Source organism: Aricia agestis, chromosome 1 (genome assembly GCF_905147365.1).
Source record: "Aricia agestis chromosome 1, ilAriAges1.1, whole genome shotgun sequence".
In the NCBI taxonomy this organism is placed as follows: Eukaryota; Metazoa; Arthropoda; class Insecta; order Lepidoptera; family Lycaenidae; genus Aricia; species Aricia agestis.
This window is the reverse complement of record NC_056406.1, coordinates 9975640-9992076: the sequence shown is the minus strand read 5'-3', so window position 1 is coordinate 9992076 and position 16437 is coordinate 9975640. Positions and strand designations below refer to the sequence as shown.

Here is a 16437-nt window from a genome sequence, read left to right as displayed (position 1 = left end):
TATCAAACCATAGGCCGCTTCTATAATATAATTAATGGTACCACATTTTTACATACTTAGTGTAATTTTAGCTTAAGCTATTATTGTTATTTTCCACCTTTTTGGTAAAAGGTGGCCCCGGGCGAGTTTCTTACGCCGGTTCTTCTCGCCGGGTTAGTTCCTAAACCGGTGGTAGGCCTCATGTAGACGCGACGTTCTATAAATGTTAACTTCGTTAACCTACTTAGAAATAAATATTTTTCATTTAATTTAATTTAATTTAATTTAATTTAATTTAATTTAATTTCGTTTCGTTTCGTTTCGTTTCGGTTCGTTTCGTTTCGTTTCGTTTCGTTTCGTTTCGTTTCATTTCATTTCATTTCATTTCATTTTATTCATCAGCTGTCAATAACTTCGGCACTTAACTACGCACGGAAATGGAAAGGTCTGACATGGAAATGAAACCGAAGAAATCTTAATAAAACCGCTGATATAATTATGAAATCTTAAAAACTCTTACAATATTAAATAATTTAAACATGAAATACGAGGGCTGCTATTTATGTATCCGGAATTAGAAAAAGAAACAAACATATATCATTTAATATGGTTTTATTGCTTTTCAAAATATTCGCCGCGATGATCGACACACTTTTGCATACGCTGGAACCAATTTTCATAGCACTTTTTCCATTCTGATTGAGGTATCTCCAAAACGTGCATTTTGAACGCATCAACAGCCTCTTCGCGGCTCGAAAAACGTTGACCACGTAATTTGTTCTTCGCGTATGGAAATAAAAAGAAATCGTTAGGTGCCAAATCAGGGCTGTACGGCGGATGACCAGTCAATTCGATCTTTTGACCCTCCAAAAACTGAGTTGTTTCAGCTGAGGTGTGACAGCTAGCATTGTCGTGATGTAATATGATTCTGCGTTGTCGGTTGTCCTTTCTTATTTCTTCAAAGACTTCTGGTAAACAAATGGTCGTATACCATTCAGAATTAACCGTTTTACGATTCTCTAATGGCACTGTAGCCACATGTCCATTAATTCCAAAAAAACAGGCGACCATTTGCTTCAAAGTACTTTTTGCACGAGTAACTTTTGTTGGTTTCGGCTCATCTTGGAACACCCACACCGTTGACTGTTGTTTAGTTTCGGGGTCATATGCATAGATCCAAGATTCATCACCTGTGTAGATATTATAAACGGCTTTTGACGTACCACGGTTGTATTTTTTTATCATTTTTTTGCACCAATCGACACGAGCCCGTTTTTGATCGATTGTCAAGTTGTGCGGAATCCAACGCAAACATATTTTTTTTACAGCCAAATGTTCGTGTAATATCTTATGTATGCTCGTCATACTTATGCCTAAGGACGCCTCTATCTCGCGATATGTAACATGACGATCACGCATTATTAGTTCCCGCACAGCATCTATATTTTGTGGGACAACAGCTGTTTTTGGGCGACCTTCTTTATTTTCATCCGTGAGCATAGACCGCCCACGATTAAACTCACTGTACCAGTGATAAACAGTGGTTTTTGATGGTGCTTCATCTCCAAAAGTTGCGGTGAGTTGAATAAAGCACTGTTGTTGATTTAGCCCACGCCGAAAATCGTAGTAAATCATTGCACGAAAATGTTCACGCGTTAAATCCATGGCAAATGAAGACACGCAATTTTCAAAATGACGCCACAATGGAAAAATAATTGACAGTCACATGAAACAAAATGTATTCTTCAACCAAAGAGTTCTATTTTCAAATGTTGTAATTACTTTTTAAATATTGTTCTTGTAAGTGGCCAGTTCCGGATACATAAATAGCAGCCCTCGTATTTTACATTTTTACTACGCCAATAATAATAAATAAACAATAACTTTTGAACACATTTAACGCACTAAAAAAATGTATCATCACAATGATCACCCTGATAACATAAGATACAGAGCAAGCTACAAAAACTGATGTAATATGTTACATATTATGTCACCCTCTTGAACTTGTAAATGATTAGCTTCATTTGTTTTGCCCCATCTGCACACAAAGGCTCAGCTTGTACAATGTACATGGAACGGTGCACTCAGACTCGTTCATCTCGCTAACAGCATCATAAGCTGTATTAAAATATCACATTTGTCATTATAATGGCTAAAATTTACATTTAATCTTGGATGTTTTGTACTTTTTATGATAACGACGCTTTTAAATATATTTAAGTGCTTCCTTTATATCATCAATTTTTTGTTGAAAATTGCATCAATTAATCGAAGAAGTAAGGATTACATTTTATTATTCACAATATTTCATTTCATTTCATCCCATTGTCGCAAAGCATGTTGTATTTCACCTTTCATTGGAACACATTTCATCCATAAAAAACTGTGCTGTATTATTTTGTATTTTGTTAAATGTGATTCTGTTGGTGAATCAATAAATAAATAAATTATTATTTAACCTATCAAAATATGATCATTAAAAATATATAATATATTTTGTCGGATTTAGATTAGTGTTAGAAAAATAATTATTAAGCTTTTACTTTACAGTGCACAGTCTTATAAAAGACTGGTATAATTTTATTATAATTTATGTAATGTTTTATTTAATGTGTAATTGTGTACTTATACAACATTAGGGAACATCCATAAAGTACGTCACACGAATTTCATGATTTAAGACCCCTCCTCCTTCTCCTCCTCCTCCTTGTCGCAAGTGAGACATACTTTATGGATGACCCTCTAGAAGTAAATAAAATTTAAGATCCATATCTATCGAACGACTTCTCCTAGACTATCAGTGAAGAACAAAACATTACAAAACTATAACAGTTTGTATCAGCTTCTTATTAATGAGGGGAGATACCAAAAACGTAGCGAGTATATTCAAGAAAGTGCCAGCCATTTATTTACAACCCTATGACTCCTGCCCCAGGATAATTTAAGACACGAATGAAGTGGGTCACTAACAATTTGAAAACTGCTGTTTTTTTACATAAATGGAGGCTTTAGGACCAGGAAAATTATTTGAAACAAAAAATGGGAATTCTATGTATGTCTAGCCTAGCTACACATATTAGAAGATGAAGCAGGTAAGTTGCAGGTGTATGCAACATAGGAGATGAATATAAAATATTTGATGTTAAGAATAAGAACAACTTTATTAATAACTTTCCAAAAAACAAACTTATTATTTTACAACATAGGAGCATTTACTCAGTTTCTCTCTTATATTGTGCAAACCTTATAACTTACCTACTTCATTTTGTAGCTAATATATCTAGCTTTACCATTTACCTGTTTACGAGTAGATAAGTTACCCACTTTATCTACTCATGTCTTAAATTAATATCTCGAATGTCTCTCCTTGTCGGAGATTTGCCACAAGTTATGTAGCAGTAATCAAAGTTGTGTGTAATTGCAAGGTGATACACTAACTACGTCAATTCAATTTAAGTTTCATAACTCACCCCCATCACAATCTCCATCACCGACGGACCTGGCTAATTTAAATGTAGAATGACGTAGCTTAAGTATTAGGTCTAACACAAATCTTAAATTAAACTAAATAGCAAACCACTTTACCTACCAGAAATCTTTAAAAATATAATGTGGTAGGTAGAGTGGATTACTATTTTTATGTCTCTCTGTGAAATGTGACGATTCTTTGGAGGGATAAAATTTATTAATTTAGTATAGCAAACCATTATTAAAATATCTTCAAAAAGTGAGTACAATTAACAGTTCTTTGAGCGCATGAAAGATGTGGCACAGCATAATGCTTAAATAAATATACTCTACAGTAACCACAGTTATCGTTAAACAGATGAAATATGTATTTAATAAAATAATTTATATATCGATAACGAATTTATATCATACATTGGGCCACCAAAATTCTACGACATGACCTCATGCCCGAGGGACAAGTAAAATATATCTTAGGACCCGCGCCGAATCTAATCAGAAAAAGGTAGACAGAGTAGCAATTCCAAATTGTTTATATTCTTTTATTCCATATCAATAGCCAATCCTTCCCCTGAGGTATTTTCTTCCGGATTATACGGAGGATCCTCCTCAGCAGCCTCCGGAGTATTGGACTCCACATCGGAGTATGTAGTGACGGTGGAGACCTTCAACCTGACGTCCGGGTGGGTAGTTCTTCTTCTCTTATTGGTCTTTGAAGTACGCCGTGCTTTAGTCGTTGCGGACTTCCCCACGTAGAATAAGGGCATCTAAAAATAAGTTTATTTTTTCATTGGAAGAAGAATTTTATCCTTTCCTAATCGTAAACTACAAGACGTAATGTGCGGAGAAAGTTTTATGTACCATCGAGGAAATTTATTCCTAGGCTGTTAACAGACGAACGTCATATGGTGGGAATAATGGGAGCATGTAAATTCAAATTTCAATAGTATAGCGTTTTCGGCATCTCGAACTGCCCCGGAGCAGGGCGGGCCGAATGGATAAGAAAATCGCCGAAGTTTAAATTGCTACATAAAATGAATAAACTATACGTACTAGTACTAAGTCTATGTGCTTCGTGGATCACCGGTTTTATTCGGCTATTTCCGTATCCATTCGGCCTGCTCTGCCTGTCCTGCACCGGGGCTGTTCTAGATGCCGAGAACGCTAGTAATTGTGATCTGTCGGCTGGATCTGACGTAACGTGACCAAAACGTAGTACGTAGACTACGTTATAGGTCCCCCATTTGCCTAGGAATCAACTTCTCTGATAGTACCTACACTAATTACAGATTAAATAAAAGTTACTATTGTATCTAGAAAAATATAACCTCAATTTGTTTTTATTGAAGTAAGGGATAAATAATTGCTGAATTACAAAATAAATATATTATATACTTAAGCTCAAACAGGTAGATACTAAAAGTACTCCAAACTAATAGGATTTCATTAGCTTGAGTAGCGATTTTATTACCTTGTTTGTTATTTTGCTAGACCTAAATGATCTTAAAGATACTTAGCCAAATTATAAATTACTGGTACTTTGCAGAAGACCTAATTTCATTTAGTACGCTTCTACAATCATAAAAGTAAATATTTTAAAGAATGAAAAATACATAAGTATACTGCTCGCGTGAGATTCAAGGAATTCGAAAGCCAAGTTCAAGTATTGTAAAATACATTGCATTCCTTTCCTCTTATATAATAATTATATCATCTCTATAATGGATATTATGTATTGAGACTCGCGGGTCCATTGCATTCCTTTCCTCTTACAAAATACCATATCTATAATGAATATTAGTTATGTATTGAGACTCACGGATCTCAGTACCGCGATAAAAGACAAAAGTTATTTTCATCTCGAATTAAGGCTTAGGCCAAACCTACGCGACCACGCGACTGCGAAGCGGGAGCGTCAATACAAAACGCACATTTGACAAGTCGCGTGGTCGCGTAGGTTTGAACAAAGCATAAAATGCCGCGCAATAAGCGAATTCTGGCGCAGACGAAACTTTAGTTCCTTAATATTGCTCAGAACTCTTGCATGGCCTGTTTGATTTAAAATATGAATCCAACCAAGTTCCCACTCAAAGAAAATTGTCTCTTGTCTGTCTGTCTTGGCTAAGGCATAATAATGTTATTTAAAAAAGCGAAAAGAATATAAACGAGAGGAAAAGTTTGCGGGAGACGCGCGACGTCGTTATTCCGTTTACTAATTAGAAAAGTTAGCCAATCCTGAAGTTTAAACGTTGTAACCAAACAAAATATTGCTTTCATTAAAGAAATCCGTCTGAGTTTTGGACGATTAAGTCTCTGGAAAGTGTTACTTAGACAAACCGGAATATAACTTTTTACTAGAAGTCTTTTAAAGTTTATTATTTTTGGTGAGAATTTTTTTACATTGAGTGGTGACAATCATTTGGCATGTCAATGTTTGCTAGCTAAATGAGCTTGTTTTTAATTGTATGAGAAAAAATACAACTTACACCAAGCTAAACAAAATAGGAGTCTATTAGGCCCAGTCTGTCAAATATATAATATCAGTTCTTTGACGAATAAAAAAAAAAGGAAAAGAAAAGAAAGAGTGATAACGATAACTAATTTTACCACCGATATTTTTAACTGCTAAAATAATGGTAAATGAGTAAGTTGGGTATAATTACGCTTTCATCTATACTCTCTATCCAGTCAGCGTACGCGCCGACAAGCGTGAACACCGTGGGCGCGTTAGGGTACCCGCACACCGCCGGCCCGAACGAGATTATGCCGACCAACTTGCCCGCCAAGATCGCTGGACCACCAGCATCATGCTAGAAATGGAACAAAATAAAACGAGTTAGGGTCAATTTATATTAGCGCAGAGTCGAAGCGCATCGAAGGAAAGTATCAAAACTGAACATAGCAAATCCAACCTTAACTGCAAAGCGTTAACGCACACATTCCATCTGAGAATTCTAAAAGGCGCGCGCGCGTCGAGTTTATCTGCGCGAATTAGCGCGCATGCGCCCGAGCAACGCTGGTTGATGTCGCAGCAGAAGTAATGTGTGCGTTACGTTCTTGAGTTAAGGTTGAATTTTCTGTGTACAGTTCTTGGGAATTCGCTTCGACTCTGCTCTATTGTAAATTGACCCTTACACGCAGAGAGTTCCGAAAAAAGATAATGCAGTAGACGCAGGCAGTGATTTTTTGTTGCGGGGTAGAAAGAGAACGTAGCGGTGGGAGTTGGGACGACGTAGAGGCTTAAGTGCGACGTAGCGCGTCGTAACAGCGTAGAGGCCCTGTAATAATGTTATGATGAAATATTTATAATTAACGCCTCCGTGGTCCAGTGGTTAAGAGCGTGGCTCTTGACTCGGAGGTCGTGGGTTCGATTTCCGCTTTGGAAATATGTTATTTTCACCTTTGTTTGTGTTTTAGGACAATGCAGTCTGATCACCTGATTGTCTGACAAGTAAGATGATCCATGCGTCGGATGGGCATGTAAAAAGTCGATCCTGCGCCTGATCTCTCGCCAGTCGTGTCGATCTTCCGTCCGACTGGGTTATGAGAGTAAAGGAATGGAGAGTGCTCTTGTGAACTGCGCACACACTTGGGCACTATAAAATTATTATTATTATGATGAAATAGAGTTATCCTTACTTACCGTAGGCCATACCTAATATAGATGATAATGATAATAATTTCTCGAATAAACTGTTCAACATAATTGAAGCGTGATATTGACAATACAATAATTGATCTTCTAGGGACCGGCTTACACAATATCATTCCGACGGCTCGTGACCTGCGGGGCTAAAATGGTCACTTTGAAGAATCATGATGTGAATCATAATATGATTCACTTTTCTAAAATCGCAAAATGCAACACTGCTTGCAATTCATTTCTGTATTTTTGTACTGATTTGACACTTGTCATTTTGACAGTTTTGACAATTCATTTGCAGAATTGATTGAGAGGAATTGCTAAATGTGACCATTTTAGCCCCGCTGTACATTTTAAATTTCGAACTCACTTGGGGAGCGGAATTTGATCCGGCAATCGGCGGCGGATTTGTATGGATTTGTTTGAAACTCCATATTTTATTTCACGGATCGAATCACGAATGTAGGTTACACGAATTCAATAATATATCACTTTTAAAACAGAAAATTTGAATAAATTTACTGCTCGAATGATCTTTTTGCATTCACTGAATAACTTATGACGTATTTACATTTTTTATGTTTAAAATAAAATTTGAAATTGCTTTTCATGCAGCATGGTTCTTTTAAACTGGTCTGACTTTTTACTTGTTTTATTAAATGTTTTTGATGTTAATATAATATTTTATTCGTAGTTGTTTATGCATTAAATTTATGAAAAAAATGTATTGAGTTTTAAATCAATAATAAAATAAATACATACAAAGTGTTTACTAACATAATAATTATTATTAAGTAAAATTTACAATGGTGCTACGCCGTAGCAATGTAGCAGCTATGCCGTAGCAATGTAGTAGCTACGTCGTAGCAATGTGATTTTGTGAATATAATAATATTATTATTCCCAGTATTTGTAAGGGGAATTGGTTAGTTTTTTTTTTTATTAAATAAGGGGGCAAACGAGCAAACGGGTCACCTGATGGTAAGCAACTACCGTTGCCCATGGACACTCGCAACATCAGAAGAGCTGCAGGTGCGTTGCCAGCCTTTTAAGAGGGAATACGCTCTTTTGTTGAAGGTTTGCAGGTCGTATAGGTCCGGAAATACTGCTGGTGACAGTTCGTTCCAGGGTTTTACAGTGCGCGGCAGAAGGTTACGCGAAAAATGCACTGTGGAAGACTGCCACTCATCAAGGCGATGAGGATGGTATATTTTTCGCGTGGGACGATAGCGAAAAGTTGCAGTGGTATGATACCGAACAATTCCTCAGAGCACTCCCCGTGATACAACCGATAGAGGATGCAGAGTGAAGCTACATCTCTAATTCCTAATGCTAATTCCAAGGGGTCCAAGCTGTTTGAAACACTATGGCAGTCCACAATTCGAGCAGCCCTTCGTTGGATACGATCCAGAGGGAGCAGTTGGTATTTTGGCGCCCCTGTCCAGAGATGAGAACAATATTCCATATGAAGCCGAACCTGCGCCTTGTAGAGTTGTAGGCGTTGGTCCGGACTGAAGTACTGTCTCGCTCTGTTCAGAACACCAAGCTTCTTCGAGGCTAACTTGGCCTTACCCTCTAGATGATATCGGAACTGGACTTTGCTCGATATGTTGACGCCAAGTATCTCAATGCTAGAGGAGATGGTTAAAGATGTTCGCCTTAGAAACGAGGATATACGACCATTATATAGTAACCTTGACAATACGCTATATTATATTTTAATACAGGAACTACAGATGACAAAAATGAATTAGTAACAGCGAAGGTATTCAGTACGTTATCGAATGACAAAAAGATATTGGTGCCTGCCATCACAATTTCCCTAAATCATGATTTTTTAACGTTCCGAATCTGTAGCATTCAATTGTTTGTGCTAGCCCGCAGATCGTAATGAGATTGAACTGAAACCGAGATTGAACGAAAAGCACGTTCGGTGAGGCAATCAGCACGAGCGGTTTAGCGGTCTTCGTTCATTTTTAGCCGGCACCGCATCAGTGTAAGCTGTGGGATTTTATTTCGTCCCAAATCTACACCGAGGACTGAGGAAATTTTAATTATTTTATACCAAACGTTTCCTATAATTTATTATACCGTATTATTGGTTTATTGCGCGAGAATCGTACATTTTTCCTAGATTATATATGTCTGGGTAAAGGATAATTTTATTGCAAAAAACTTGAGATGTGTCAAAGGACACCCGAATGGAACGAAGTTATATTTTCTTATGTTCAAAAAACCTGTATACACTTAAAAAAATAAAAAAAACGTCTATTGACGCCCAGGAATAATAACAACGCGTCACTGTTTATTGTCAAAAAACGCCATCTAGTTGACGCACAGGAATACAGAATACTATCAACGCCCTCTGCCCCTACCATGCAGGTACTAATAAAAAGATGTCGAGGTCAAATAGAGGTCAAATATCGTTCTGTCTAGCCCCCTTTACGCCGAACACGCGATAAAGAACTTCGTTCCAAAACTTAATATTGCCGAAAAAATTGTCTTATTCGAGAAAATAAGGATATGTTTTAATCACTTACATCGCATGCTCCTTCGCCAGTTGTAAAAGTGCCCGCACAAAACATTTGTCTTGTAATAAACTTCCTGTTAAAGTGTACTAAATATAGTAAATGTTAATAAAGCTATGTTAATACATTTTCCACAAACAATAATTAATTTTTTTATATAAAAACCTCCCGAAACCATTTAATGCTAGTACAAGTTTTTATTATTCGTAGTAGTACCACAGAGTACTATAATACTGGCGTAAACAATGACGGATCGAAACGGTTGATCGAATAATATGAGTACCATTCTATGTCAGGTGAGGGGTATTAAAAATATTTTTTTTAAAAACTTACTTTCCATATACCTCTTTGCAAAAAGCATTCGGATAAACTGGCAACACTTTCCGATTGAGAAATATCGGTTGATACGGTAGCTTCTGGCTTATCTGTAAATGTTAACGTTTGTTATTAATAATTGTTAATTGATTAGAGAATGGAGATAGCTCCTACAATATGACAGAACTCTGTAAAATATTATTATAGTAGATGTTTCTGGCATAGTCCATTTATTGAGAAAGGAGCCTTTCTTAATAAAGGAAATAAACCTTTCTTAATAAATGGACTATGGATAAAAGGTATTTCTCAAACACCTTAGTTCCAAAGACACCTTAGTTGCAAACAAACAAATATAATAGATGTGTAATACGTGCCAGGTTTGTTGTTTATAACGCTAGTACCCAAATTGTTATATTTTTTTAAAACGAAACCTAATGAAAGTTTCGTTTACATTAACAAAAAACATTTATTAATATTTTTGGATGTTAGATCAAACTATTTTCTAAGTAAATTTGTTAGAAATCGTTCATAGAAACTGGTACAATAGTTCAGTTGATTGGTTTTTCGATTTAAAAATGTTTTTTTTACATTATGGCAACTGGACAACTTTCAAACGCAGCTGCGTTTGGATGTTGGATGAAAGGGAAAGATGATCCCGTTGGAAAAGACTTTTTGCCATCACGGTATTAGCCCATATAATTATAACGTGGTTGTCTATTATCTATATTTGAGCAAAAAATTAACCAATCGATCCATTAGCTTCGTGTTTTTTTTTATGAAATAAGGGGGCAAACGAGCAAACGGTCACCTGATGGAAAGCAACTTCCGTCGCCCATGGACACTCGCAGCATCAGAAGAGCTGCAGGTGCGTTGCCGGCCTTTTATGAGAGAATAGGGTAATAGGGGAGGGTAGGGATGGGAAAGGAAGGGAATAGGGGTGGGTAGGGAAGGGAATAGGGTAGGGGATTGGGCCTCCGGTAAACTCACTCACTCAGCGAAACACAGCGCAAGCGCTATTTCACGCCGGTTTTCTGTAAGAACGTGGTATTTCTCCGGTCAAGCCGGTCCATTCACGCCGAAGCATGGCTCTCCCACGTATAAATATACGTGTCCTGTAATAATAATGTATATCTAGCGACACCCTAGATATACAGGATATAACAAAACTAAGTGATAATAGGGTTTGTACGTGTCCCTTATCTAATAGACTTGACTGTGACTTGACTTGACTATATATATAAAACTCAAAGGTGACGGACTGATTGACATAGTGATCTATCAACGCACAGCCCAAACTACTGGACGGATCGGGCTGAAATTTGGCATGCAGATAGATGTTATGACGCAGGCATCCGCTAAGAAAGGATTTTGATCAAGTCTACCTCCAAGGGGTTAAAATAGGGGTTGAAAGTTTGTATATAATAATACTTCTTAACGCGAGCGAAGCCGCGGGCAAAAGCTCGTATTATAATAAATACCTAATTGATAATTAAACTCAAACTCAAAATTTTTTATTCAGAATATTTTTTTTCAAATATTCTCTGAACGTCGGGGCTACACAGATGCCTACCACCGGTTCGGGAACTATATTTCTTATTATTATTTATTTCATAACATGTAAAATTTGTACTAGTCTGTTATTTCTCTTGTCGTATTATTTACTACATGTGTAGTAACAACGTCACTCGTAGGATAACTAATTAGTAATTTAGGGTTAACAGATACTTACTTTCGTAACACCCCACCCAAGCACTAGTACTTCCGAAGTCACAGGTACGCCTTTGTCGTTGTGAGAAATTTCTATTTTTTTCGGAACTCTACGACGAGTGAAGAAGATGTGACGGGCGAGACGAATGACTGCTATATTGTGGCGAAGCGTTTTTGGGTTATACCCTGGGTGAAAGTAAACCTAAAACAAAATAAAATAAAACATAGGTTACGGTACCGCCATTATCTGTCTCTATCTTACAAATTACGTCTTGGCTATTCCGGTTCCGTACGTATTCACTCTATGATGAACTCTATACAAAAACTCGAATATGTTGAGGAGTATGTATATCTAGGGCAGATCATATCTCCAAGCGACCAAATGTCTAAAGAAATAGATAAAAGAATCGCAACTGGGTGGAAAAAATACTGGGCCTTGAAGGAAATAATGAAAAGTAAGGAACTCAGTATTAGAACCAAGAAGAAGACTTTTGATACGTGCATTCTTCCCTGCCTCCGTGGTCTAGTGGGTAGAGCGTCGCTCTCGACTTCGGAGGTCGTGGGTTCGAATCCCGCGTTGGAAACATGTTATTTCCAAGTTTGGTTAGGACAATGCAGGCTGATCACCTGATTGTCTGACAAGTAAGATGATCCATGCGTCGGATGGGCATGTAAAAAGTCGGTCCTGCGCCTGATCTCTCGCCAGTCGTGTCGGTCTTCCGTCCCACTGGGTTATGAGAGTAAAGGAATAGAGAGTGCTCTTGTGTACTGCGCACACACTTGGGCACTATAAAATTACTCCTGCTTACCTGGTCTGGTTTCAATGAAACCGGCCACCGTCACCGAAACCGGTGTGGGGAGTACTCGTATTATTATTATTCTTCCCTGCATAACCTATGGCTGCGAAACCTGGGCATTGACAAGAAACCAAAGAGAAAAACTTGCAAAATGTCAGCGAGCCATGGAAAGGAGCATGCTCGGATTAAAATTAAAAGATAAAGTCAGGGATGCGGATATCAGGCAAAAAACTAAACTGACATACTTGCACACATAGACAGACTAAAATGGAGATGGACAGGGCATATGCTCCGTTGCAAACTTGATAAATGGAGCAAGCAAGTAACAATCTGGTATCCAAGAGATGGTTCAAGGAGCCGTGGTCGCCAAGTGAGAAGATGGGAGGACGAATTGAAATGGACTTTGGGCCCCCTGTGGCCAAGAATTGCAACTGATAGAAAACAGTGGAAAGTGTTGGAGGAGGCCTATGCCATAAGGCACACCGAACGTAGAGACATTTTATAATCAGTATTTAAACTAATGTGTACCCAGTTAGAAAAACTTTGAAGTTCGGAATAAAAGGCTTTATTATTATTATTATTATTATTATTCCGGTTCCGTACCCAAAGGATAAAAAAACCAGGACCCTATTACTTTGCTGTCTGACCGTCTGTCTTTTTTGTTTCTTTAATTAACCAAACCCTTTGTGCGCGAGTCCGACTCGCACTTGGCCGATTTTATCATATTGTTATGGGGCGTCTCCTTGGCCTATGATGGACCATTACAATTGCTTACGGAACGGCAGTCGTCAATAATTGTCCGTGAATCAATCACGATTCACGGACAAATTGAAGGCGTGAGTTGAAGACCACGATAAGTAACATTTTGTTACATACGGACATTTACCAATTTTTTCCCATATAATTTGAACAAACCTAGTAACTTATCTACTTTATCACCTGGCTAATGTATCTGGCCCTAAAACCTCCATTTATGCGGTTCTTTACTGCAATTTTTTACTGTTACTTATTGTGTTCTTCCACTCACGTCTTCAATTATTGACGACAGTTTTATTAGTGCACGCTATACACAGCCTTGCAATAATGTGCAGGTAAATCTTGGCCCAATGGCAATGGTTGGATATACCTATTGTGTTCATTTTGAATAGTTTTAATCACCAAACTTATGTTTTTTTAATAGCTTTTCTCAATTATGCGTTTTGCGATTAGTACTTCCGATTTAAGAGGGCGACTAACCCCAAAAATAAAACATCGTCCTTCTCTCTTCACACTCATGCCCGTCTTTCATATACCAGGTGAAGAAGAACGACGACGGATACATCGCCAAATTAGTTTTTTCTCAATAACTCGATAAATATACAACATTTTAAAAATCCGCTAGGTCGATCTCTCAATGATAGAATTTTACACAATGTGTTAAAATATTAACTAAGTTCAATGCACGGTTATGGTAGTAAAATTCTTATGAGAATAAATGTCTTAAAACCTAAACCTAAACCTATCTTTGTGATTTTTTTTTATCGAGAAAATTTTAAGATATCGTGTTTTTGCTCAGATGGAATTTTCGGAAATATAATGTAGTATCTAATTTTAGAAAGTGAAACAATTCGGGGCTTATTTTCAAGTATAAAAATGAATTATAAAATCGACACTTTAGGGTTAGTCGCCCCCTTAAGCCAGAACTCATTTCAGAAATTATTGCAAAAAGTTCGGTGTCCAAGTCATAAGGTTGTGATCGATATACTAGTGTTTTTGCACCAACACCGAGATGAACACCAGGAGTCGTGTAAGACAGTGATCGATGTTACATATTGACTCGAGTACGGCACGGTAAATACATAACTCTGAGTGACCGATCAGCTTTCCATGTTATTAAAAAAAGTTTTCTAACGTCAAATAGACTAAGGGCCTGTTTCTGCATTTTCTGATAAAGTGCCTAATAGGCTATTCACAACTTTTTTGACAGATTCTCCATACTTGATCTGTCGAGTTAATTGGTGGACAGCCATATCAGGAAGTGGTGAAACTGGCCCTTAGTCTATTGACACCTCATAAACCAAGTTTAGATAATTATAATATTAGGCACGTAATTTATAGAATTCCAAAATCATTTAAACCTTTTTCTGACATAGTTGGTTAAAGAAGAATTTAATAGTCAAATACCTCAAGAGCTTCGAACTTCTCTCCTCCTATTCTGCTATGGTTGCTGCCAACTCTTACGAACAACGACTCAGGATTTTCACGGAAAAACCTATTATTGTACAATCTAAAAACAAACAAATTATTGTGTTTACTGTTTCTAAATTCTTATAACATTTGTAATTTGCCCACTTGCAAATTAAAAAAAAATCAACGGACAACGTAACATAAAAGAATACAAAGCTACTTGATGATGAATGTTACTCGACAAACAAACACAACCCTAAAAGGATACCTTGAAGCACTAATGGTAGCTGTTTTGCAAGCCTTATTTACAATTTTGAAGTCAGTTTTATCTTTTTAAAATACAGTTATGCGTAGATCGTGTTTTTTACTCCTTAGTTGCCATCCCATGCTTTTCTAAGTACATGGTCTAGTTATGTAGTATAATAGACCTTGCAGTTCCTCTGGTCCATAATTAAAGTTCACGGAACTCAACAACTTCATGACAGTGTCAGCCATGTCAGCCAGTGTCACAATATCCTTGTAGGTTTGCATGCATATATATTTTATGTTGTTTGTAAGTGTAAAGACTATACTTACAGCTGAAGACAAGCAGCAGAAGTGAGTATCAAATCAGAGGAGTATATAGAACCACCACACCAGAATCTACCCATAACATGGATGGATACCATAAATGGATACAATTTGATGGTGGTCTTCTCGCCCTTGAAGATCCTTCGAGAATCATGCTTATGATATTCCTTCAACTCTTCCAACTCTACTTGAGGGTCTAAATAAAAACATATTAACATCGATTAATTCAAATTAATATTAATTTATTAAGTAAAACTTATATAAGAGAAGTAGCATTAGAAAAACAAGATAAATTTTTCTTCCAAAACAAGGTACTTTTTGTTGCTGCCTTAGCTATTGGCTAGAAAGGGCAGGCGGAAAAAAGTCTATAAAACAAACTTACCCCATTCCCTTCCATTTTCTTCATAATACTTGTATGTATGACTATCATTATCTTGGTGAGCTATAAATTTATCTATAACATTTCCAACTGCTATATCATCCTTACTACCAATTTGATTCCTTAACAAATTTCTTGCAGAATCTATCAATCTACTGTTTCCTTCTCCTTCAGACAAAACTTTTATGACGTCATCCCTGTTCATCTTTTGTTTAATCTTGAGATACAAACTCTTCGACTCATTATTTGTTAGAAAATTGAAGTCATTAGGTTCATTCAAAGAGTTGAAAAATGACGTGCTATTTAAATCGGTACTCTTTACTTCGTTAGTTAAATATTCTGCATACTTATCTTTGTCGATCACGTAAAGGTTAATCTTTTCAATCTTATCTTTTAATTCTTTGATCCTTTCATTGTCCTTCCCGAGCGAGCTAATGAATTTATTTGCTACATTTTTTACTCGTAAATTAATTTGTTTATTTTCGTTATCGCCTGCCGCTACTACAGTAAATAGCAAGTAGTATAAAACTTTGAACATTTTAAATGCAGAAGTTATACTCTCTCGCATTGTAAAATTTTTACAACCGTTATTTATGATTTCCTCGTAAAGCATAAAAAACACCAAATCACTTTTAGAAACCGCAACAAAAATGGAACCTTTTACCTACCACATTTTACTATTATTCGTTTTTATGTTACAAACAAACTTATGCAATTTTGGTATCAAATGGCATTGGTATTTGATACCGAGTTAATATCAAATTTGACCTTCTTTAGTTTTGTAATGTTAAGATATTATAATCGATTTAATTTTAGAACTAAAAATCGAATGATATCTCTTTTGCAATTCAGACGTTTTATTTAGGCTCAGCACGCCAGTAA

At 36.7% G+C, this 16437-nt stretch overlaps 1 protein-coding gene across 1 annotated transcript; it reads right to left on the bottom strand.

Annotated features, from left to right (window-relative positions):
• Nucleotides 1-3955: 3955 nt before the first annotated feature.
• On the bottom strand, nucleotides 3956-16207 carry LOC121728278 (transmembrane protease serine 11A-like). Its single transcript, XM_042116428.1, has 8 exons — nucleotides 15559-16207; nucleotides 15183-15372; nucleotides 14604-14706; nucleotides 11666-11845; nucleotides 9955-10046; nucleotides 9634-9697; nucleotides 6114-6260; nucleotides 3956-4217 (listed from the first exon to the last, which is right to left on the bottom strand). Exons 1-8 carry the CDS (start codon nucleotides 16166-16168, stop codon nucleotides 3993-3995), a joined length of 1611 nt encoding a protein of 536 aa, XP_041972362.1. The 5' UTR covers nucleotides 16169-16207; the 3' UTR covers nucleotides 3956-3992.
• Between the last annotated feature and the right edge of the window lie 230 nt (nucleotides 16208-16437).